Source organism: Mus caroli, chromosome 14 (genome assembly GCF_900094665.2).
Source record: "Mus caroli chromosome 14, CAROLI_EIJ_v1.1, whole genome shotgun sequence".
Classification (NCBI taxonomy): domain Eukaryota; kingdom Metazoa; phylum Chordata; class Mammalia; order Rodentia; family Muridae; genus Mus; species Mus caroli.
This window is the reverse complement of record NC_034583.1, coordinates 109,175,387-109,201,554: the sequence shown is the minus strand read 5'-3', so window position 1 is coordinate 109,201,554 and position 26,168 is coordinate 109,175,387. Positions and strand designations below refer to the sequence as shown.

The following is a 26,168-nucleotide window of genomic DNA, read 5'->3' as shown; positions in this document are numbered from 1 at the left end:
TGTGTGTGTGTGCGTGTGCTATGCATGCATATGTGTGTGCTGTGCATGTGTGTGTGTTCCTGTGTGTTGTGTATGTATATGAATGTGTGATGTGTGTGTGTTCTGTGTATGTGAGTGTTGTTTGTGTGTATGTGAGTGCTGTGTATGTGTGTGCATGTGCTATGTATGTATGTCTGTATGTGCCTGTGTGCTGTGTATGTATATGAATGTGTGTGCTGTGTATGTGTGCCTATGTGCTGTGTATGTGTGTGTGTGTACTGTGCATGTTTATGTGTGTGTGTATGTGTATGACTGTTTGTGTCTCTGTGTATGACTGTGTGTCTATCTGTGATGTGTGTTTGTGGGGGGGGTTGTATAACTGCTCTATCACTGACACACGTTTCTAAAACAATTTATTATTTCTCAAAAATTATTGAAAAGAAGACAGAGGCCCATTGGACACACAAACTTTATATGCCCCAGTACAGGGGAATGCCAGGGCCAAAAAATTGGGAATGGGTGGGTAGGGAAGTGTGGGGGGGAGGGTATGGGGGACTTTTGGGATAGCATTGGAAACGTAAATGAGGAAAATACGTAATAAAAAATATTAAAAATTTTTAAAAAATGAAAAAAATTTTATGCATGGCTTCTATTTCTCTATCATCTTTCTCCCTCCCTTTTTCTGCTTGGACTTCTCAATTAGCATCCTCCAATTACCTTCACTTCATGACCTCTTCTCCTATATATACTGTTGTGTACCCACACCCACACCCCTCACCTACTGAGCCCATTTAGTATTGTTAGGTATATGTGCATAGGGCTCACCACTTGGAATTGGACAATCTACCTGCAAAATCCTTTTACTTAGGTTTAAAGTTAGATGAGGAGCAAAGATGAAGTTAGTCAAAATTCTACCATGGACAGGAGGGGTCTCCGAGGACGGATGGGCAAGCTATGACTGCAGTGAGTGAGGGAGTGGCTTGCTTTAGGGGGTGTGGCCACTGATAGGTTACTCATGCCTCATTGGACAGCCACCCGGTGCATATGGGCATCATGAATTGGTCTCAGATGCTAATTAATAGTGAAAGCAAAACTAAGAAGAAGAGATGCAGTTGTCAGGTGGGGCGGGGGGAGGGGCGGGGAGGGAGGGACTTGGGGGAACTAAGGGGAATCCGAGGAAAATAGTGGTGAACAGATATGATCAAGTCGCATTCTGTTGATGTATAAAACTGTCTAAGAACCTAGGAATGTTCCTGTCCAAAGGAAAAACAGGGACAAAAACAGAACAGAGACTGAAGGAAAGGCCATTCAGAGACCGCTCTACCTAGAGATCCATCCCATCTGCAGACACCAAACCCAGACACTATTGCTAATGCCACAAAGCACTTGCCAATAGGAACCTTGTATGGCTGTTCCCTGAGAGGTTCTACCAGCACCTAACTAACACAGATACAGGTACTCACAGCCAACTATCAAACTGAGCCCAGGGACCCCAATGGAAGAGCTAAGGGAAGGGCTGAAGGAGCTAAAGGGGATTACAACTCCATAGGAAAAACAACAATATCAACTAACTGGACCACCCAGAGCTCCCAGGGACTAAACCACCAACCAAAGAGTACACATGGAGGGACCCATAGCTCCAGAAACATATGTAGCAGAGGATGACCTTATCTGACATCAGTGGGAGGGAAGGGAGGCTTGATGCCACAGTTTAGGGGGATGCTAGAGCAGTGAGGTGGGAGTGGGTGAGTGGGTGGAGGAGCAACCTCATAGAGGCAAAGGGGAGGGTGGAGAGGGAGATGTGATGAGGGGTTATTTGAAATGTAAATGAATAAAATGATATATATATATATCATATATAATAGGAATAAACAAGGACGTCATCATGAAACAATTACCACAAGATTACAAGATTGATAAGATGGCTGGGAAAACCTCAGTACCCCACAGCACATTTAGCTAATGGTTTTAGATGAATGCATGTTTTATCCACATAACAAGCCATTGTATTAATATGATTTTCTCGAATAGAAGTTTTTTGTCTCAGCGATACATATCAAAAGTCTTTGGAACCTAAAAGTAAATTTTAAAATTGCTTTAAACATCATCGTCAAGGTCCTATGCTTGGGATTTGAACAATTGAGTGGATGCCAACCAAGGAAGTTGAGGAAATTCTGTAGGTATGGAAAAAAATTAAAAATTATTCTCTTTAGACTCATCAACATCAAGATAATACATATCAATCCTGTGTGTTCAGTGACTAAGGAAGGCTTCTTAGAAATGTGCATTCACACAGTGAGATTTTCCTAGGGTTGGGATGCAGATAGAGATGAGAGCTGAAGATTTAACCCTGCGTCCTTTCAGCAGTGAAAGAGCCCCTGAAGGACCCAACGGTTGGAAAGACAAAGTCAGTGGTGCCAAGTGTTGTGTCTGGCCAGCCTGGAAAGGCATTTTGGAAACCTGGAAGAGAAGAGGGGCTAGGCGACAAGAGAAAATGATGCAGCTAAGACAGGCATTCTGATCAAAGCTCAATTTTACTGTTCCGCACGCAGTTATGAAGCAGGAAAAGGTGGCCCGATTCCCGCCCAATAATCTCGGGGTCCAGTAGCAGGGTGACCACATGTATGGCTCCAAACAGCAAAGCAGCAGGTTCCAGCAGTGGGCGTGGCAGAACAATTGAGCGGGAAGCTCCACCTATGAGCAAGCAGGTTTCAGGCTGGGGGAGGGGAGACTACAGCCAAGAGCATTGCTAGGAAGAGAGAAGAAGAGTGGGAGGTTGGAGGATTGCAGAGGGCACAGGCCCCACGTTTGCTAATGAAGCCTGTGTGTTGCTTGGACAAAAGAGCCAACAGTCGGGTGTGTCCTTTAATCTATGTGCACAGTGCAGGTGGCTTGTGTGTTCTGCTCCCGGGAGCCTCTCAGGTTCTCTTTAGACATTGCTGTCATGTGACAAGACAGATAAATGTACAAGGTCACTTCAGGAAATAAAGCTCTACTTGGAAAGGGCATAGTGCTCCTCCTTCATTGGCCAGACACAGTCATGACGTCACTGGTGTTGGAGAGAAAGCCCTGGCAATGGTAGTATTGTGCACAAGGAATCTGTCACTCAGTTCTTTAAAGAATGGAGACAAAAATGACTTCTGAGTTTGGGGCTTGACCAATTGAGTGGATGCTGTTGCCAACCAATGAAATGGGGAACATACTAGGTATGGGGGAAAAAATTAGAAAATAATCTTTTCAGAATAATTTAGGGTGCGAATGAGGAGAGAGTGGTGGCGCTCTTCAGCCTTGAGCTGTACACAGCAACAGAGCAATTGTTGGTAAGTTGGAAGGTCAATGAATCAACTAAATTGAAGCGTTTACAATTTAGTTGATTCATTGACCTTCCAACTTACCAACGGTGGGCAGTGTTCTTCATGTCATTTGCCAGTGTGCTTCCTCCCATGACACAGCTCAGATGTTTATCTCGGGCACACAGGTGTGAATTCCCAGGCTACCATCCTGTGCACTACCCAGTGTTTCTTTGTTTGCCTCTAAAATTTTCTTTACTATGATATAATTAATTTAAAGAAATGTGGCACATGGAGATACTATATAAATTATTAGTAGATAATTGATAGAATTCTCTTTAACAATGGGCATACACCAGAGATGTCAAGGATTCTAATATGCTATATATACATTTGTTATAAACCACATAAGGTAACATTTTCTGAACATAGCCCAGAAAAGGGTCTTCCTTACATTTTCTTGGGAACTTCCTAGGACTCAATCATTTGGTGGAGAGAATGTCATGGTTGGAATTGTTGACAATGTCACAGATGACTAAATACCAGAAAGGCAAAAGAGAGTGCAGAGGGTGCCTTTCTGCAGGCAGAGGAGTCACAGTTGTGCGGTTTCCAGAGGTCAGAGGAAGACTGTGTGGCACTCGGGTATAGAACAACTGATGTCACCAACTGGGCACATTTTCTCAACACTGGGCTTCACTGTGTACAATATGCATCTCTAATGCCTCCCAGGGGTGTTCAGAAGATAAATGAGAAAATGTGAATAATTTGTTTACTCCTATTCCCTGAAAAGATAGCACACATTATGCAGCCACATCATATGCCCATACTTCCACAGAGATGAAACCAAAGGGAGAGTGTGATGATCCACTGACAGGGTAATATGGGATATCTAGCCTTCCACATCTGGGGATGAGAAAGAAAATGTTACAGCCCAGTGTTCCCTAGCAAACATCAGGAGGCTCCAGTCGTAAAGCCTGGACGGTGGCAGCGAGCGCTGCACGTGAGCGAGCGCTTTAGACTGCCTCTAACCTGTTTGTGTGGGAAGGAAATTCCCTCCACCAAAAGATTGAGTCCTAGGAAATCCCCAAGAAAATGTAAGGAAGACCCATGACTTTGGTGCTTTTCTGGGCCATGTTCAGAAACTGTTACCATATGTGGTTTATAACAAATGTATATATAGCATATTAGAACCCTCAGTGTCTCTACTGTATGCCCATTGATGAGAAAGGGTAATCCCCATAAATAAACTCAAATTAGAGTCCACTTTTAATAGTCTCCAACCTAAATCCAAAGGAATGTAAACAGTTAATATTTTCACCACCCTTAGAAACATACCAAGCCTGAAAGTGAAAACAGAACACGCAGTTAAAAGGAATGTTATAGCACAATGTTCCCTAACAAGCATAGCAGCCCCAACAGTAAACCCTGGACGGCAGTGGCGCTGCATGTGAGTGCTTTCGGCTGCCTCTAACTGCCTCTAACCTGTTTGTGTTGGACGCTTTCACTGTTTTCTGGCCACACAAAGTTTAAGGGTCATCGGGGGTAATTTATGCTGGATACATTAATAGGCTAGGTTTTAAAATGAAAATAATGAAACTGAATATAAACCAGGACCCATACTAGAAGACACCCAGACTAACACGGAGTCCACGGCTCCAGGAAACGGTCTTTAGGAGGCTGTGGGCATAGGAGGAAGTCTCATTTCTTTAAGCACGTGATTCTTCAGAGCTCATAAGAGTTGGTCGGGAGGAGAGGAGCAGCGACTTGAAAAGCCAGAATTCTGCCAAGGTACTGTGCAAATTACAAGGCAATTGATGGGTTCTTCTGATGCCTTAGCAGTTTGATCACCAAAGATGTTGACTCCCTGCGTTAACTACCCACCTTGCATGGCTAGGGAGCGCTAAATACTGGAACAGGCAAAGCAAAAAGAAAAACAGTGTATGTGTATGCATCATGCATGTGTACAGATCAGGAGTTAATCTCGGCTGTAATTCCTTGAGAGCTCTTCCTATTGATTTTTGGGGGACAATGTTTCTCACTGCAAACTTAGGCTCCCTGATTAGGTGGCACTGGCCAGCTCAAGAGCCACAGGGATCGGCCATCTGCTGCTTTCCAGCCCTGGGAGCCTGATTGACTAGACCTATCTCCAGGATCTCAATAGTAAATGAAAGCTCACTACAAAACTCATAAAGACATTGGCAGAGAATGGCTCATTTTCTAATATCAGAAGTTTTATGGAGTTTCAAAGTTGCTGCCCAAGTTCTTAGCATGTTCGGAAGCATGGCTGAGCTGAGATAAAGACAGTCATCAGGGAAGTCTAAAATGGGGCATCGTGTCAAGGTTGTGCTGATTTTAGCAGAAGTCACTGAAAGGCATCAAGTTGTGTCACATCCTCCTCCAGAAAAGTCTTACTAGGTCAACTGACATTTTTCTTTATTTTTAAGAGGTTTATTTATTTTATTATATCTATCTATCTATCTATCTATCTATCTATCTATCTATCTATCTATCTATCTATCTACCTACCTACCTACCTACCTACCTACCTACCTACCTACCTACCTATCATCTATCTATTTGAATGTTTTGCCTGCAAGTAGTACCACACAGTAATCTTCAAGGTTAGACGAGACTGTTGAATCACTTGGAACTGGAGTTACAGATGGTTGTAAGCCACCATATAGGTACTGGGACCTGAACCTGGGTCTTTTTCAAGATTGAGCATGTGCTTTTACACACATAGCCATCTCTCTAGGCCCAGGTCATTTGTTCTTTCTTTGTTTCTTTTTTTTTTAAGATCTATTTATTTATTTAGTATGTAAGTACTCTGTAGCTGTCTTCAGACACACCAGAAGAGGGCATCAGATCTCATTACGGATGGTTGTGAGCCACCATGTGGATGCTGGGATTTGAACTCAGGACCTTTGCAAGAGCAGTCAGTGCTCTTAACCGCTGAGCCATCTCACCAGCCCTCATTTGTTCTTATTGTATGACTATTGTGTTCAAATCCCTTCTATTGTCTTACCCTCTGTCCCAGTCCTGTTAGTCAGAAAGGATTTTGTTTCTATTTCATACATGACACAAATTCCTGCTTCACAGGATCTATTCAATGGTCCAGAACTTTTGAGTAAAGCAAGTCCCTATAGGATAATCTACTAAATAGGGATGAGTTGACTGCACCAGCCCTGAATAGCTGGGTCGTTGTTGTCTATGTCACAGGTCTTGAGACATTCTTAGAGGTCATCTCCAGTAGGAGTCAGGGAACTCTATCTTCAGTGGTATGTGAAGGCCTTCACAGAGACCCGTGCGTCATGAACAGGCTGACAGATGCAGAGAATTTGAAGAGATGAAGCACAGTAAGGAGTGGCTCTGATGCTTGGGCTACCGCAGCCCCTTCATCTACCTCGAGATTAGGACACCAACAGGGAAGACAGTCAGAGAGAGAAGCCTTGGGAGGATAATCACGCTGCTCTTTTCAGAAGCGAGGCTGACTGTCGTCGTGTGGAGCACACACACATTTAGTGACAGGAGGAGGGCAAGTCACAGAGCCATGGTGAAGTTTGAGCTCTTGACTCCATCTTCACGGCTTTCATAGGTTAGATCTGTCCTTTTCAATGCCAGTGCCAGGTGCCTTATTACCTCACGTGTAAGACGAGAACAAGGGTAGACCCGACATCACAATGTCAAGTGTACTTGCAGTTAATAACAGATACTGTATTGATAGGAAATAAAATTAAGTCATGCATCGGATACTTCTGGACAACTAAGTTGTGAGTTTGTCACAGATAGGCATGGGACCTTGCATGCTTTGATTCCCTGAGGCCTGACTTTGTTATGGACTCATGGTGGTAGTACCTCTCATTACAATGGTCCTTAAAATACTTTCCTTCTACTGTGTTTTAATGTGGTTTTAAAACTTGTTCCATCAGAATACAGAGACACTGGCTTTCTACAATGTCATAGACTCAGCCCTGCCTGCTGGGCTCAGCCTGCTTCAGGCAAGGAGCCTTTGGTACCCTGCTGCCTGCAAACTACAGGCCACACAGAGACTTGTCAAGGATACCAGGGGTCTCTGCATGCATATGTAGTTGGAGACATTGCACAAAATCGCAAAGAGAAGGATGGTCAGTAGGACTTGCACCTTGGGACCTACTACTCTGTGCTTCCAAGAAGGGGTGAGGCTTTGTGTCCCAAGCTGTCTGTGGTGCCCAGGGAGCAAGATGCAGATGGGATGCAGCTCCCTGGAGGAACATGTTCGTAGCCCTCCTGATGGTCTCTATTGATAGGTAGGGAGAACATTCTATGAAATGACAAAGCAAATACTGAGTCCTTGGTGACTGTCCTACTGTGTCTGAGAACTGACCGTCTGTTACATCACAGTGTCTTTTTGGTTTGAGACATTCAGTTTTTAAAAATCTCGAATCATAGCTGGGTATGATGGTCCATACCTACAACTCCAGGGACAGAGGAAGGAGGACCAATAACTCGTATCCACCGCTGACACAGAGCAGTGCAAGGACAGACTGGGCCATGTGAGACTCTGTCTCTTTGTTTATATACTTAGTATAATGGAAGGGCTATAAAACTACCTTTGTCACAGACTTAACCCTGCTTTGCCTGTGGGGCACTTGACACCCTGCCTTCAAAGAACTCTGTTACGGTTTTATGTCTCAGGCCATAGCTACCTATGTCAACTCCCTATGAGAAGAGAGCCATCCATTTCGGTTAAGCCAACTTTTATGTACATGTCTATTTGCCATATTCCAATCAGTCATTCACCATGCCCAGTGCTGATCGACAGTGAAGCAGCCAGCAGTGTGTCAGCGTTTCAACCTGAAGTAAGAGGCATTGGAAGCTTTTGTGCATCGGGAAGTTAGTGGTCAGTCATCCCAATAGGCCAGAGCTTTGCAGATGGTTCTATAGCCTAAGGAGCTAAAGGTGACAGATGCTACCCAGACGATCTCAATGATGACCAATTTCTATGTCTTTTTGGTCTACAAATTGTCGAAACAGTGATGTATGCTTTTTCCACTTGACATTTGTGAAAAGGTTAAAAAATGTGCTTACTTTTGATAGCACTCAGATTGAACTCAGATTTAATGCTGATCACTCAGATTGAACTTGAGTCGGTCAAACACGATTCCTTAACTCAAGCCCAGGTCTAACCCCCTGACTGTGCAGCCTGATCCCAAAGCTTAGAGTGGTTCTTTGCCTGAGACACTGTTGCCTAGAAATTCTTCATGATGTCATCTTTGAATGTAGGTTTGTAAGTTAAATATGATGGGATGGTGGGACATGAGTAGAGAGAGCAGGTATATTCAGTGTGTATATCTAGCCCCGTTCTCAAGTAACATTCATTGTGCCCAGTGAACAAAGGATTCTGATACCACAGTGCTTTAGAGTTAAAGGGAACAGAGAGATTCCTAGGTAAATATGTGACTTAAGAAGGTACACAGACAGTCTGCACAAGCTATGTTTCCTGTGTAATCCTGTGCTTCCTTTGAATAAAGAAAGAAGCTAATGTCATCCTAAGAGGTCTTTGTGAGCAAGGATTCATACTGCAGCGTGTCTTGTGAGCTCCCTGACTGGCCAGGCCATTGGCTTACAGAAACAATGGTGTCACAGAAGAAAGGGAAGGGTGGAGCAACCCATAGCTGCTGTTGCTTTCAGGTTCTACTTGCTCATCTATAAGTCAAAGTTGGCTTTAGTAGGGGATGCGAATATGGAAAATGAAAAAAAAATCAGCATTAATTTTGCATAGTTCCCTCGTTATACATGCATGGGCTTTGGAGAGAGACTTGCAATTATCGGAACAGGGTGGCTGTTTGTTAAATGATTGCCTGACAGACAACACAAGGGTCTGAGTTAGAGCCCCAGGTGAGGTGCATGCTTGCAGCACCAGAGTTGGGGATGTAGAGACAGGTGGATCCCTGGAGCTCTCCAGAATGGCAATGTATCTAGCCTAACCAGTGAGATGAGACTCTGTGTCAAAGGAGGTACACAGCACTTCTGAGATGGACATCCGAGGACAGGCCTCCCTGTGCATGTATCCATGTATCCATACATTTATGTGCATCTGAACACATAGTGATGCAACACACACACACACACACACACTGAACAAAAGAAACATTACGTGTACCATTTTGAGAATATTTCCTATAGGTTAAACAAATGGTCTCATATTTACATTTAAAGACAGCTTAGCACAGTAGAAAGCTGGGTAGTAAATTGAACGTTAATAATTTAGAATGCTAATTTTGCTTTCTGTTAGAATGGCATAAGATGAACTAAAATGGGGGGGGGGGAGCACATGATGATAGGTGCCAAGACAGACTGTGAAGAAGGGAAGCTTTGTATTTAATTCAATGAAGATACTCTTCTGAATTTTAACCTACGAGCTTACATTTTCATTTTGCAGTTACTTTGCTGACCCTGCACTAGGCCTAAGTAAGTGCCCAAGTCTCCGGTCCAAAAGATACCATGTGTAGTCCAGGTTCAGTGTCAGAAAAAAACACTGTCCAGAGCTCAGCTCCTTTGAAGGGAAAGTGGCCGAAAGCCCAGGGTGCCCAACATCACAGGCCTGTGCTCCCCTGGAGATGCTCTTTCATCGTAATTGCTCTGGGAGGTTGGTTTCCAGGAGCACACTCTTGCCGTGCTCCCTTTTACCTCCACACACTCTCATGCCCACTGCCATCCTCCCTCGTGAGAGTCACGGGGACAGAACTGCAGAAGCTACAGAAAACCAGGCTTGAAAGCAAGTCCAAGGGAACAGAGCATCAATGTAGCCCTTTTCAAATAAATACATAATACAGTGACAAATAGGAATCTGCTTCTTCAAAGAATAATGCTTTGGAGATTTGGTGACCCGGTGGCCCTTAGTTAAAAATAAAGATTGAAAAGCCAGGTACAGAAGCTGGGAGGACTTCTGAGACCACAGCCATGGGTCTGCTCTGACATGGGAGAAAGGGTGAGGGGGGGGTGGTCAGGAGTGGCCAGAAATAAACCATCTTTGGAAATGGGCTTATGTCCATGAGCCAGTGTTCTCTGAGCATAGATTACCCAAATGGAGCACACACTGTGCCTTAAATAATCATCGCGTAGGCACAGACTGTGACTTCAATTATCAGTCTGGATTCAGTTAAACTCATAATCTGGATCAGAGTAGGATTTGCAATTTGAAAGGATGTCTTTTTAAAAATCCAATTTAGTGAGATACCATTCAGAAGCGATGAGGGAGGGAGGAGCAATAAACAGCTTAACAATTATAATTAACAATCATATGCCAGTATAAAAAGCAGAAAATGGGGTAGACTCTTGAGGACTGTAGGAGAAGTCAGAGAAAGCAATAAATAGGGACTGCAATTAAATTGCCTGTGTTTTTATTCCACACGTGAACGTCCAGGCAAACCGTGTCGGGATTGAACAGGATGCTATCTCTCCTTGTTGAGTTATACCAGTTCTTGTTTTAATTGCTCGCCTCTGCTCATCCACACCCAACAGAGATGGACACCCCATGTGATAGACTGCCGATGTATTGTTCATAAACTCCAGGCTAGTTGAAAACTATTTTGGGTTTCTTACTCAAGTCAGATTTCAACTTTGATTTTTTTCAAAGGTTAATAGGTTGGTACAGTGGTCTGTTATGTCAACAGAGCCCTGGGAAAAAATTAATCATGAAAGCTATACAAAAGGTCAAAAGGAAGAAATTGAAAAATCCCCCAACAAAGAAACTGCAGACCAGGTTTTGTGTGTCCCTAAACCCATTTTTATCCAAATGTAAGATGCCAGGCAAAGATGGTTAGAGGTGATGGTAAGACCTGGCTGTGGTCACTGATGGAGAAGACTGACAGAATTTCAGTAGGACATAGAAGCACATTTCAACCGCCTACTGTGATGCTATGCTCTCAATGCAATAGAAATGGAGAAGGGATCTCTCAGTGTTATTTCAATGTTAGGTGAAACTCATGTGGTAGGTATTGGCTACTGTAGAATGTGCAAACACTGGCTACTCTACAGGGGAGAATCTTAAGAGCTGTGCATCACACAGAGCACAGTGTGTCTGTTGGTCTGCTCCTATAGCAACAGGACAGGTGGGGTTAGGGAAGCTGGGATGGGCAGAGCTCTGTGCCATCCTGGGCTGTGTCAGTAATGACATTTGTGGCTCACAAACTTCACACATTACTCTATGTGTATCTTGGCAATGGAAGGAATAGGGAGTCAGGTCAACACTGGGGAATGTCTGTGTGTGTAGAGTATTCTAGAGGCAAAAAGAAGACTGAGATATGCTAGTGTTGGCCAAGCTTCCAATGTAGAAGACAGATTTAGCATTGGCTATTGAATCTGTTCCTCTCCCATTTAAACTAGGTGATGGTTTAAGTAATCCAGATCATTCATGCTAATGCGAGTGCTACAGCTTCAAACATCCAAAAAAGGAAATAAGTAGAAAAAAATGTAAGTAGAACACCAGAAGATAAGAAACTGAATAGATGACTAAAACACAACAATTAATTTGTATGACTCAAAATATAAGTAGTGGAAGTCTACACATAAAACTGTAAGTATGGAAGAGTCATCTTCAGAATGACAGAAGATCTTAATTCCCTTTTTTTTTTTATTTCCTAGGACATGGTTTGTTCCTTAGTGGAAACTTGCTGACACAACATTTGAGTTAATAACATGCTCAGCACACACTCTAGTGGAAAATGAGTTGCTAAACACAGTTGAGGCGGCTTTGTTACCCATCTCCACTCCATCACTTCCAGGGTCTTTTTGAAGCCACACTGATGTTCTTGCTGTCTCTGTGAATTCAGGAATAATGCTGGCTTCACTGATACTCTGGCTCGTACCAGGTTATAGTCAAGCTGTTGGTTGAGACTGGGTTCCTGTCAGTGTGGGAGGATCTGCCTCTTAGTGCTCTATGTGTTGTGGAAGGATTCATGACACTTTAGCTCTTAGAGCCAGGATGAGGTGAGAAAGAATCAGTCTTCAAGTTCTCTGTGTACCTTTAGAACTTGTCTCTCATAAGAGGAAAACATTTTTTCGACTTTAAGCTTTCATGTTTTTGCATAAATTAGTATTGTATAAATTTGTCATCTATCTATCTATCTATCTATCTATCTATCTATCTATCTATCTATCTATCTATCCATCCTTCCATCTATCTACCAATATATTTCAAAATAATCATCTTTTTAAAAGTACTGGAGGCTATCCAAAACACATACATTCGTCCATGGATTGACCCAAGACTCCAAGTTCCTCCCTTCTCTTCCTCTTGATTTCCCAAGCTGGTCTATTTACATATTACACCTGTATATCCTCTCCTCAGGTTGATGTGGACATCTGTCTATCTATCTATCTATCTATCTATCTATCTATCTATCTATCTATCTATCTATCTATCATCTATCTATCTATCTATCTATCTATCTATCTATCTATCTATCTATCTATCTATCTATCTATCTATCTACCTGAGACAGGGAATGCTTATATAGCCCTGCCTGTCCTACAACACAGCATATCAACCAGACTGGCCCGAAATACCCAGAGATCCACCTGCCTCTGCCACCTGGTTGCTAGGATTAAGGTGTGTGCTACCACACTTGGCTCTGAGATTTCTCTTAAAAATTACTTCCACTTTTGTAAAGTTTCCTCAAGACCCATCTCCAATGCATGTTGGGTTCTACTTGTACATGTAACATTTTAGTAATTTTTTCCCATAAAAATTGTCAGTCTTCCCATCTGTTTTTGGTCCATTTCAAAGAAATCATCTTTTAAAAAGCCCTGGAGGCTGCCCAAGATGCACATATTGGTCCATGGATTGACTGGAGGCTCAAGTTCCTTCCTTCCTTCGCTTTGTCTTGATTTCCTAAGCTGGCCTATTTACATTTCACAGCTGTCTATCCTCTCCTCAGCTAGATGTGGACACCCGTCTGGTCTGGTCTGGTCTGGTCTGGTCATTATGTGACTGATTTTTCCAACTTCTCTCCTTGCTCAAAAGCACAGCTTCCCTCATAGTCTGTGGATCTCCTACCATTGATCCTTACCCTCTCCTGACAGGCTGTGGTTTCAGCCTCAGGTGAGCCCTTTACTCTGTAAGTGCCCTAATGTTAGAGTAGGAGAAAAGCCAAAGGGATTCATTGATATGCAAATCTCCAGGCTCCATTCTGTGGGTCTGCAGACAGCCTTAAGAATTGGCTTTTGTTTCAAGCACCAAAGTGTTCTCTGATGCCTGCAATCCACAGTTATGCCCCAAGAGACAAAGTTGTAGCTATTTAACCTCCCTTTCTAATTCCAAACCTTCTTCAGTTTTCACAGGTTTCCTTCCTCAGCCTGCCTCACTCAGTCCCTACAGAAGAATTACTAGTCCTCCAGCCTTCATATAACTACCTGGAAAGCTTATTGGAATCCCTGTACATCATCCACTTCCCTTTTATGTCTGTCTTGGAATTAATTAATTTTTAATCATTGTATAATTATATACAGTAGGCACACAGATATCAAGCACCTGGTTCATTGAGTACTAACAACTGTAATTTTTTTTCTGAGTAATTCATACCATAATCAGGCCATTGGACATTATATCAACGTAGAAGGCTTTCTCTTGTCCCTTCTGGTCAACTTCTATCCTCTCCTGGAAGCGAGCTCTGTGCTCATTTTTAACTTTCTAGATCAGCACCCTGCGTCATGATAAAATTAAGATGGAAACATACCATTTTAGTTCCTTTGCTTCTGTTTTTTTTTTTATGCTCCACATGATGTTTTTAACATTTGTCAGTGTTTGGCATCAGCAGTCTTTAAAATGTCTATGTCTTTATGATCTGTAGTCCACTACATCATGTTTTTTTCAATTTGTCCTGTCAGTTGTGATAGCTGGTTGACTGATAACAAATATTAAGACTATGCCCACCTTCAAAAGTTCTGATTAATGGGTTCTGCAGGGAAGGAAGCATTTGATATTGTCCAAAGCTTCCCACCTAGGTCTAATTTTGATATTTTGTGAGGGTAAAGCTTCTGGGTTGGGAGCAGATAGCACAGCCACCTGTACTTACAGACCTTCCCACTCTACTCTCCTGTCTCAAAGGGAGGGAGTCCTCCCTTCTGCCTCTTGTTCTGGACCATGTTTCATGAGTGTGAGCTTGTCTTGTTGTTTGAAGCAGTTCATATTTCACTCTCACTGTGTGAGCTAGTGGAGGATGTTGTGGAGCCTGTAAAGGTTTGAAGCAGGTTTGAACACAAGCGTTTCTTCTTGATGTTTCCTACCCTGTATCTTTTATCTGGCTGGTTTCAGGCTTTCTGCCTCCACTGGCTTATTGATCACCCTCTATGTAGAATTATGATGAAGTTTCTTCTGTTTAGAGGAAAGAAAAAATTAGCTTTTTTTTTTCTTAGAAACATGTCAGTCACAAAGCAACATTTTTACTTATTTCATCTTTCCCAACAAACTGTAGTTTCCCATGTTACCCTTCAACTCACTTAAGAGACTGGCATTGGCTTATACCACATGAGTGAATGGTTTCAAGGTCCCTAAAGATTTCTTAATCTCCTGAATAGAACATGTTAGTTTAACTTTTCTTCCCTCCTGCCTTCCTCCATCCCTTCCACCTGTCATCCTTGCTGTCTCCTTTCCTCTTCCTCCTCTTTCTCTTCCTCCTCCTTCCCCTTCTGCCTTTTCTTACCTTCTCATTCTTGAACCAAGGGCCTAGAACTTCCTAGGAAGTTGCCCTACTTTACTCCTGAGGTAGCTCTCCATTACACAATTTAATTTTTATTGTGATAAATTTCTTTTACTTAACAAAGTAATCATTTTTAAAATTGCAATTATTAAGCCACATTAAGTTTCTCTGAATTCTTTCTGTGTATTCTTCTTCGTCTGGTCATTTATTGGTGTAGGGAGGGGGAAGCTGTTTGATGTCAATCAAAAACTAATATCTGAAGAGTTTTGTGTTAAAGACAAAGAAAGAATAAGATTCTAAGTTCTAGTCATTTTCTAATAATGAAGGTTGATTTTTATTGTATGTTGTTGTAAAAATTTTCTCTTTGGGCAATGTCTATACTCTTTAGGTCTCAATAATAAAAAAAAAAAATCTAAAGTTTGATTTCAACGAAAGTTCCTGCTGGGGAACAAATGAGCTTATTAGATTTACTTACAGAGCACGGGTGACCACAAAACAGACACACTGGAAAGTCTGCACCCAGCACTTATGATGGCTTCCTCACATCTGGGCACTGGAGCTTCACGTCCTTCAGTCTTCTCCAGCCTAGAGACCTGGAGGTCATGTGCAATTTAAGCAAAATCACATAGGAATGACTGAGAGGAGTAGCTGGATACTCAGGTGTGAGTCCAGTGACTCTTACTTCTACAAGGGAGCATCAACAATCCAGCAGGCCCTCTGTGACAGTCTTTTGCAAGCATGAGCATCAGAACTCACAGAGATGGAGGACAGAGCTGTGCACCTCAGGTTATACCTATTTAAGGCGCTGTGTAAAATCCACGGAAGAGACTATAAACGAACGGCCTTTTCAATCTTCTTGACTGGGCAAGTCTCGAGTTCAGAAAACTATTTTTGTGTTTAAAATCAACAGCTCAAGCTTCAATAAATGCTATATTTTATGGTGCAAAATTCAAGGAAATTTAATATTTGGAAGAGGTAAAAGGATTTCTAGGAAAACAGTATTTTATTAAGTCTGAGGAAATCATAGGGCTCATGAGGAAGAGAGGGTGGGAAGGATCTTCTGAACAGAAAGTCTGGTGTGAGAAAAAGCAAAGGGCTCTATTCCCTTGCTAACTTTCTCTTTCTGTGCTTGGGGAATGGAGAGGTCTAAGGGATTTTCTGTCCCCTAAAAAGCCACAAAAAATCTAAGGTGATGTAAAAGTGATTCAAGGAGCCCAGGCTCCATCCCAAGTGAGCCACTGAACTTGGCCTTGCTGTCTGCATGGTTCTGGCCTTAGGGGTATTAAGGAGCTGTGGAATCTCATGATTACGAAGAGCTGCTGCAACTGGGTGATGTGTGCAGAAGTGTCCTTGAATAGAGGTCTTGAGAGGCCATGGCTACATTGCAGCTCTCCATATCTCTAGTGTGTATTCCTTTTTCTTTTCTCTTTCCTCTCTCCTTCTTTCAGGGATGGATCAACTAATAGAGTTCTTCCCCAGTAGATTCTAAGCTGTCTATATGAATCCCTTTTTTTTTGTAATTAAGAACGATCCACAAAGACACATCAGTTTAGAAGTGTTTACATATACACAAACGAAGCTGACGAAGTCATAAGAAGTGATTCATCATGCATAGCAACAGCATACTCACTTTCTTGGAAGACAAATCTTTAAGATTTTGTTAGAAGCTGACATCTAGGATCCTCTCACTTTGGAATTGTCCTCAGAGTGTGTAGTGGTTTAAGTGATACAGCCCCCATAGATCTCAGGCATGGTTTTGCTAGAAGAAATATATCACAGTGGGTGGACTTGAGAATTGAAGCCATCCCCAGTGTGTCTTTCCCTCCTGTTTGTGGTTCCTGAACGCCAGCTGTTGCAGCCTTCCTCCTGCCTCCTCTGCTCTGCCTTTATAGACTCTAGCCCTCTGAAATCATAAGCCCCAGATAAAGCCATCTTCTGGTACATTGCATTGGGCATATTGCTTCATCTCAGCAAACTAAAAGTGACTAATGTACACCATGATTTGCCCATCCATTAGTTTCTTGGATGAATTCAAAGATGTCTGACCATAGTACCTTCTCTTCCAGTAGCTCAACTGGTTTTCAACAAAAGCTCAGGCCTTATGTTCAGCGTCTCCTCCTCACCAGAGAACTACCACAGGAACTTGGAATCCATTACAAGGAGGAATTTATTCCCTGTTATGCTGAAAAAAAAACCACCTTAATTTATCCTATCAGTACATTTTCTCATAGCATCCACCAGAAAGATATTAATAAATGACAATTATTTTCTCTAGACCATGAAGAATAATCTCCGGAGACTATTTCTTCACCAGCACATCAAACACAGCAAAAGCTACCAAAAAAGCAAGAGCACAAATGGCCAGGCACAGTTGGAACAATGGAGATAGGTTTAAAGGTCATATAAAATTTGGGTACAAATAGACAGAGGAGAGAGAAGCAGACTGGCCTACATGTAGACCTGCCATCTCTTTCTGTCTCCATAAAACTCAGAATAAAATCTAAGGCTATTTCTCATGGTTTAGTCTCCCGTTCTTTCCATCCTGAGCCCAGATTGATAATTAATGACCCTTGAGAGAAGGCTACTTAACTTTGCCTTTTCTGCAGACTTCGGGGAACAGAGGACACCAAGATGCCCTTGCTCTCTAATTAGAGAGGTTGGAGCCTATTGATCATCATGGAGATAAGCCTGTGACCTACTTCAAAGGAGCAATTTCAGCACATGGCAGGTGACACCTGGTCTTCTACGGGGCTGTGACTGTAAGTGCAAGAATCTTGTGCCACTGGGGGTTCATTTTAAAGAAAAGAGTGCTCTCCAAATCAGAGCAAGAGACCAATCTTAAGTAGGAGCTGTCTTCTACCCTCACATAAATCCTTCACGTTGATCCTCCAATCTTAAGCTGCATATCTGGTCTAAAAGAGTGTAATTATTTTGCAAAGTGTTGTTTTGTTTTTAAGATATAGAAATTATATTTTCTCCTTTAATTTGTACTGATTAATTCTTTGTCCTTGCAAAGCAATATAATGGTTTTGGAATTTTGAGTTACAGTAAGAAGTAATTTTTATAAACATTGAAAGTTTTTTTTTCTTTTTAATATCCCTGACAATTCGTTTACAGCGATTGTCTTGTTGATTGGACTGGTTTAGATTGGATTGCAGTGCTTTGTTGTTTGATGGAGCAATAGTTCCATTACGACAGTCCGGGTGCAACCAGAACGGCTGTATCATAAGAACAGGGGCTTGGTGCGTTGGCTTCAGATGAGCCTGCATATTGGACTGCTCTAATTTTCAATATCCTTTCTTAAGTGATATATAAACAGTGAGCTTTAATTTTTTAAAATTATGATAAAATACATGTAACATAAAATTTAATCTCAACTCTCTGAAAAAGATACTAAGTGAATCTGCCTTGCTGTGGCTACTGCCCCTCCCATTACCAGAGCTCTTTTATCTTGAAACATCCAAACTCCATCCTTCTAATCCATTGAGAACCCCCTATCGCCCCTCCCCCCCCCCCCCCCCCCCCCCCCCCCCCCGCCTCCCCGCCACAGGAAACTGCCTCTTGACTCTTACTCTATGTGTGTGAACTCTACAGGATTTAGAACAGCAGAACTACACAGTATCTGTCCTTTCTTAAGTAGCTTATTTTCTTCCATGTTGTTATATGTCAGTTCTTCGGTTTTTAAGGACAACATACACACCATTGTCTACACAGCCACAGCATGTACTGCTTATGCATCATCTGCTGGTAGTCATTTGGATGGCTTCAGCTTCTTGGCCATTGTCTATCTTGCTGCCGTGAACACAGGTGTACAAATATCTCTTCAAACCCCAACTCTCATGGAGTATATGAAGGGTGCATAACCTGAAATGAAAGTACCAGGTCATAACTCTTCTTTGACCTGGATTCATATATACTATAGACAAGGGGTAAAGAGAGCCACGTCCCTTCTTTCACAGGAACCGTCATGAAGGTTCTGGAGGCAGGGGACCAGGAGGGGATAAAAAGCAGACCAAAAACCTAAGACTTGGAGATTTATCTGTGAGAAGCTTGAGGCAGATGAGGACTGCCTGTCACCCTGAACAAGATCACTAGGAAGTATGGAATCTTTTGGGGACCATGGGGAAGTTCTTATTCCATTCTCAACCATAACCACCCTCCAGGGTGCACTCCAAAGCTTGGTGCTGCATGGTGCTGCATGGTGCTGCATGGTTCCACACTTTAATTTGAATGTGGGAACTGTAGGAAGAAAATAGAAACATCTAGAAGGGTTAAGGAGAGGGCTTCCTTCTGAACTTAAGGATGAAAACTCCATGCCACACATTTTGGGGGGATTAAACTTGTTCTTTTCATCAGTTTACAAATATGTAGAGGGGAAAACCAAGAGGCATGTTTGTTTGTTTGTTTGTTTGTTTGTTTGTTTGATCTCGTGAATGACATTTCTGTGTATTCTTTTTGGTCACCAACAGTGAGCCCAGCAGCAGAGTTTCTGAGGCTGGTGGAGGAAGTCCCATGGTCCAGGTATTCACCTGCCTGGTCCCCAGGCAGATCTCCACAAAGAAGAGACAGCTCTGCACCTGACATTGGAGCAACACCAGAAATGCTTAGGGTGAGAGGGGACTCAGAGGGGAGCTGAAAGAGATGGTTGGAGGAGGAGTTAGTATTTACCCTGGGAGAATCACTTGTCAGAAGTGATCTCAGTAACAGCACAGAGATAGACACTGTGCGTGCGGGTAAAGAGGCAAACTTTCTTATCTACAGAATCTCAGAATCCTCAACTGTCGGATCAGGGGTGGGGCAGGAGAACAGTGGTTTCTCAGCTATGTCTTTCTAAAATGTTCTTTCCAGCCACCCTCAAATAGTAAAGTATCATCTTAATCTCAGAGGAAAACAGATGCCAGAAATATGTTTTTTCTATGTAAAATTGTGACAGGTATTGGGTGTTTGCTTTCATTCACTCCCACCTATCCATGCATGACAGAATTCACAGTGTTGACATTCACAGCCCCAATATTTCCTGATAATAAAGAGCCCATTAGTTCTAGGTGTCCAACAGCCTACTCAAGTTTGGGGACCACCATGATGACATAAGACAGTGCCTACATCTGCTGTGCTGCCATCTTATTTTCTAAATCTCCCAAGTTTAATGCCTGGGTATGGACCACCGGATGCCTTAGATTTCAGTAGAGGAATGTGCAGGATCCTGGGCTTAGGGGGAAAAAAAAAGAAACTTCGACCTTTACCCTGCTCACTGCCCGGACTGGTTTCTGTGTGCTGTTTACATGTAACACATGTTTTGCAAACTCAGGTCATAATTTTGGTGAGGTTTTATGGAAGGGTTTCAGTTTAGAAGGCAACCCCCATTCTCTTACAATTAAATCAGCCTCCCTTAAATTCCAAGTTGAGTTGTTTTGCAAAACACGAGGGTGGTTGTATCTACCTACAGCTTGCCTTTCTCTGATATGATTGTTGTTAAAAATGTTCTCATAACATCACCTGGGGGTTATTTGGCAAAGATAGGAGGTTGTAATTCTTTTCTTACTTTAAGTTATTAAAGAGCCAAATTCTATTTTTTAAGCAACAGTCATTGCCTCCTCTCATCTTCAGCGTTTATGAGTTTTGCTGATATTGCTGATCGCTCTTTAACATTGTCAAAAATATTTGTTGAATCCCTCTGGATAGCTCCCTGTTGGGCACAAATGAAGTGACTTGTGTTCTGGGTTCAAAGAATTAACATGTTAATGACTAGAAATTTCCCTTCTAAGTCCTTCTCCTTCTCTCTCTCCTCTTACTTCTCCCTCCACCAACTTTCTCTCTCTCTCTCTCTCTCTCTCTCTCTCTCTCTCTCTCTCTCTCTCTNTATATATATATATATATATATATATATATATATATATATATATATATATATATATATACTCACATACTTACTCCCTTCCCTCTTTCCTCTTTGGAGCCAAATTGCATTGAGAATGAAATATCCTGGAAAATCCTTTGGGTGCTACAAAAACTATCTTTACATATTTGCTCTAGAAATAGCGTGAGCAGGTTGGTGGCCGTTTGACAAGAACTCTGCAGGGAGAGACTTGAGGGACTCCAAGATAGGATCAATTCCTCCCAGGTTTCAGTAACTGCCTGCTCTTTGAACACAGACCCACACAGGACATGGATGGAGGAGGAGGAATTTCCACTCCAGTGCCTGACTTTCTAGCCCCAACACTCTTGTCACTCTGTAGCATCAGATACTGTGGGACTGGCTCTGTGAATACTTCATTTATATTGCGTTCCCCATCCCAGGAGAAGCCTTCCTTTTCCACTGGCAGTACGGGGCCTCAGAGACACCAGCTTCTTTTCTGGGTCCTAGCACCAACCAGAGGCAAGTCCCCTGTCTCTGGACTAGTCTTGCTCCAGCAGAACATAAAGTGGAATTAATGAACCTAAAAGTGCTTCTTGTTCTGTCCTCTGCTCTCCTCTGGACCAAGTGAGGTCTGCGAGAGTGAGATTGAGGCCAGATAACAAGGGAGAACTCTGCGGATTCCTGCTCTGGTTAAGCTGGCTCGTCTCAGTACACTTGTACAGTTGTATGAGGAAATGGTTGATGGACTAGATTCAGTGTCAGACAGATAACAGTGATGTCAATTGCTGTCATCGTGTCAACATGATATGTCAACACTCAGAGTCACCATGTTGCCAGGAGCCAGGCACCCTACTAAGACTTGGCCTAGAGAAATAGGTATCCCAGTTATTCATATTTAGCTCTATGTCACACAATTTTATTGTTTGGATTCCCAAGCTCTTCTGGGACAACACCTGCCTTATCTTTGTTCCATGGCATTTGAGAATTTCCTCTTGCCTACTGGCTGTGAGACAGCCAGGGCCTGTAACTAATCTGTCTCAGTATAGATCCTGGCTCACCATCAATTAGCGGTGACCTTGACACATAACTGTCTCCTCTATGTCTCAACTTCTAATCTGTAAAATGATAGGCCACCTCAGCACCACGTTAGCTGCTGCTGCTGCTGCTATCAGTGCTGCACCCATAATTATTTTCTTATCTGTCATTCCTTTTTTAAAAAAAGACTTATTTTATTTCTAAATCGTGTGTGTGTGTGTGTTGTATTCCTCTGGAACTGGAGTTACAAGCAGCTATGAGCCCCCCATATGGGTTCTGGAAACCCAACTCAGGTCCTCTTCAAAAGAAACAGAGCACTATTAACTGTCAAGCCATCCATCCAATCATTAGCCATAAATACACACACACACACACACACACACACACACACACACTCCCCTAACATAGAATCATCTAGTGCCCCCTAACATAGCAGCCTGTCTTAGTTAAGACTTCTTCTTTTTTTAATAATAATACATTATGAACAAAAACAACAAGGAGGAATGGGTCCATTTGGCTTATAGATGCTGAATCCCAGTCCATTGAAAGAAGCCAAGGCAGAAACTCAACCTGGGCAGGATCCTGGAAGCAGGAGCTTATGCGGAGGCTGGGGAAGAAGGTTATCTATTGGATTGTGCCCCAATTTTCTTAGATATTCCAAGACTCTAAGTCTTCACTGCTCCTTTGAAATGATAAGCACCAAGTTACAAGCACATGGTTATGACTTGCCCTGGTCATGGTAATCTGTCATGGAAGAAGAATTCCCAACTGAGACATTTAATTAGGGAAAAATTGTCCTTCTTGCTGGGGTTCAGACAAAATGTTCCTACATTGGCGACTTTTCTGGACTTCTTTCTCTTTCTTTGTGATCTCAGTAGTCTTGAACTCTGGTCTACCAAATTATTTACAGGTTAACAACCATTTAGTGTTATTGATATGTTGCTGAATATATACCAGCTGTTTTTCTTGTTGTTGAAACAATATGTGCTTGTTTACCTGTGATAAAGTTATATTTTCTGTGTCCATTTCCTGCATCAGACTTTGATAGTGTATAATAATACATTTGTGTGTATTCATCTTGTGGAAATGGAAAACTGCTGAATTAGTATACAGTGAGTACCCTACAAATGTACAAGTGGGTATATTTTACATCTAAGACATTTACTTTCAAAGAATAAAATCATAAATAATTACTTTCTTTTTTTTTTAATAGTCATAAGGCCACACTTAATTTGCTGTCAAACTTTTCAAAGGAAAGCCAGAGAATCCAGAACAATGAAATTAAAATGGTATCCAACCCAGGCCTAGAGAGCTGAGGAAACCTTCCTAGGAGCTCACAGTGACAAAATGGTTAAGGTGACATCATGAATATGATTTTAGAGTTCAGGCTCTTAACTATCACATTACACCGAGGAACTCACCCATAAACCGACAGGAACATTTCTTTGAAGAAATTAAAACAGATTGGGAGAGCTGGAATTTGACTTTGAGTCAACCCCACATTCTACAGTGTTGCAATTCATGACAGATTCATTTTTGTGATTCTACATTTGTGTGTAAATGCGTGTGCGTGTGTGCATTCATTCACCGGTGTGCCTGTGGAAGTTAGAGGTTAACCTTGAGTGTCCTTCCTCGGATATCATCAACCTTGCCTCAGATATCATCAACCTAGCCTTTGTGGTCAGGCTATCTCATTGGCTTGGAGCTGCTAGTACCTTCATGGGACTCAGTCTTTTCTCCACAGATTCTCTTTGGAGATTAAAGAGAAAGAAAGAGAGACATAGTAGGGTGTCAGAGCTATGCCTACGAGTTGATCGTTGTTTTCATGAATGCTTTCTGCTTTCTTTCAGCTAGTTCATTTTCACTGGACTCACATGGCCAAACCAAACCCTTCCCTTTCCTTGCAAGATGAAAGAAAGGAGCCATGATTGAGCCACTGGACAGTCCAGCCAATGATTCGGATTTCCTGGATTACACAACTGCTTTGGGAAACTGCACTGACGAGCAAATCTCATTCAAGATGCAGTACCTTCCCGTCATCTATAGCATCATCTTCCTCGTGGGCTTCCCGGGGAACACAGTGGCCATCTCCATCTACATTTTCAAGATGCGGCCGTGGAGGGGCAGTACAGTCATCATGCTGAACCTGGCCTTGACGGACTTGCTGTATCTGACCAGCCTCCCATTCCTCATCCATTACTATGCCAGTGGTGAAAACTGGATCTTTGGAGATTTCATGTGCAAGTTCATCCGCTTCGGCTTCCACTTCAACCTCTACAGCAGCATTCTCTTCCTCACCTGCTTCAGTCTCTTCCGTTACGTTGTGATAATTCACCCGATGAGCTGCTTTTCTATTCAGAAAACTCGCTGGGCAGTGGTAGCTTGTGCTGGGGTGTGGGTCATTTCTTTGGTAGCTGTCATGCCCATGACTTTCCTGATCACATCAACCACCCGGACCAATAGGTCTGCTTGCCTTGACCTCACCAGTTCAGATGACCTCACTACTATCAAGTGGTACAATCTCATTTTGACAGCCACCACTTTCTGCCTGCCATTGGTGATAGTGACACTTTGCTACACGACAATTATCAGTACCCTGACTCACGGTCCTCGGACCCACAGCTGCTTTAAGCAGAAGGCTCGGAGGCTGACTATTCTGCTTCTCCTTGTGTTCTATATATGTTTCTTACCCTTCCACATCTTGAGGGTCATTCGGATCGAATCTCGCCTGCTTTCAATCAGCTGCTCCATTGAGAGTCACATCCATGAAGCTTACATTGTTTCTAGACCATTAGCTGCCCTCAACACCTTTGGCAACTTGTTGTTATATGTCGTGGTCAGCAATAACTTCCAGCAGGCATTCTGCTCTGTAGTGAGATGCAAAGCCAGTGGGGACCTTGAACAAGGAAAGAAAGACAGTTGCTCAAACAACCCTTGAGTAATGCCATTTTCGTCAAGGCCAGAGAGATGGCTCAGTGGTAAAGCTCTTGACATGCAAATGTGAGAGTCTGAGATAGACTCTTCAGAGCCCACATAAATTGTGTGTGGTAGCAACTATCTGCAATCCCAGTGCCTCTGTGGTGAGATAGATATGGAGATAGAATCCTTAAAGGCTCGAATGCTAACTGGCCAACTCTACACAGTGACTAGCCTCAAAGAGACCTTCTTTCCAAGGAGATAAAAGGGAAGGACCAATGCTTAAGGCTGTCCTTTGAGCTCTACATGTTCACTGTGACATGTATCAGACCCTGACACAAACAGCCACGCATCATTCACACATACATACTTATCAAATATCAATCAGTCTATCCTTCCATCCATCAATCAATCAATTAACATGCCCTGATAATTTGTATATAACTTCCAAGAAATCCTTAATACCCTCTCAGTTGAGCCCCCAGTAACTACAGAGTATTCAGGTCATTATGAACCAAAGCCATGAGTAAGGGCCCTTATGAGATCTTTGCAATATGTTTTTTGATATATTTGGGTAGAGAATGGGCTACACAAGTATCAATAAAGTATATAGAAAGATTAGAAACTATGGAACTCAGAGAATTTCTGTTACCACCAACTAATTGCCTCCACACATAAACTAGTGTTTGTACACCAAAGCCCGGACCTCCTACTGCTTTAATGCCAAGATGGGAAGGCTCAAACAAACCAGAACCAAGCAAAAGTCAAGACACAGAAGTATGTGGCTGAGCCGGATATACCGCTTTCTGCTACCAGTAAGTGGATATTTAGTGAGGATAACTCCCTGGAACACAGATGCATGGAATCTGCGAAGATCTAAGCAAAGTATTCCAACCTGGTGATCGTGGAAAAAGTCTCTGGCTCTCAGATTGTTGACACTGACAAGAGGAAGTACTTGGTTCCATCTGACATCACCGTGGCTCAGTTCCTGCGATGATCAGGAAAGGCATCCAGCTTCCCTCCGAGAAGACCATCTTCCTGATTGTGGACAGGACAGTCCCACAGTCCAGCCTAACTATGGGACAGCTTTACAAGAAGGAAAAAGAGGAAGATGGATTCTTGTATGTGGCCTACAGTGGAGAGAACACTTTTGCCTTCTGAGGCCCTTGCTGGGCTAGGCTCACCCTTCCTGCTTGTGTATCTTGTAAATAACTGGCTGTTCTCAGTTACTCCGCCAGAGCCTTCACACAGACCTGCTAGTGCATTTGTAACTGGATTTATTTCTTACTCTATGGGAAGGTTTTGTTTCCTTAGATTAGTAAATTATCATACAGGGAAAAAAAAGAAGAGTATTCTTTCATGCCTAGTTTCCTGTGCTTTCAGACTTTGGGGCTTGTGTTCACTGGAATC

General features: G+C 42.6%; 1 protein-coding gene and 1 pseudogene across 2 annotated transcripts; both read left to right on the top strand.

Moving 5' to 3' along the window:
• The first annotated feature begins 4,876 nt into the window (after positions 1 to 4,876).
• Oxgr1 (oxoglutarate receptor 1) lies at positions 4,877 to 25,922 on the top strand. Of its 2 annotated transcripts, XM_029468730.1 has the most exons (4): positions 4,877 to 5,057; positions 17,557 to 17,709; positions 19,420 to 19,559; positions 23,693 to 25,922. In XM_029468730.1, exon 4 carries the CDS (start codon positions 23,767 to 23,769, stop codon positions 24,778 to 24,780), a length of 1,014 nt encoding a protein of 337 aa, XP_029324590.1. In that variant the 5' UTR covers positions 4,877 to 5,057; positions 17,557 to 17,709; positions 19,420 to 19,559; positions 23,693 to 23,766; the 3' UTR covers positions 24,781 to 25,922. The 2 variants fall into 2 exon arrangements, with proteins under 2 accessions (XP_029324590.1, XP_029324591.1); XM_029468731.1 differs by lacking the exons at positions 4,877 to 5,057; positions 17,557 to 17,709 and adding an exon at positions 18,992 to 19,048.
• On the top strand, positions 25,340 to 25,942 carry LOC110309011 (annotated as a pseudogene).
• Positions 25,943 to 26,168: the final 226 nt, after the last annotated feature.

What these genes read in the sequence shown, in the direction of transcription:
- Oxgr1 (XM_029468730.1), top strand. Translation starts at nt 23,767, where the DNA reads ATGATTGAGCCACTGGACAGTCCAGCCAATGATTCGGATTTCCTGGAT.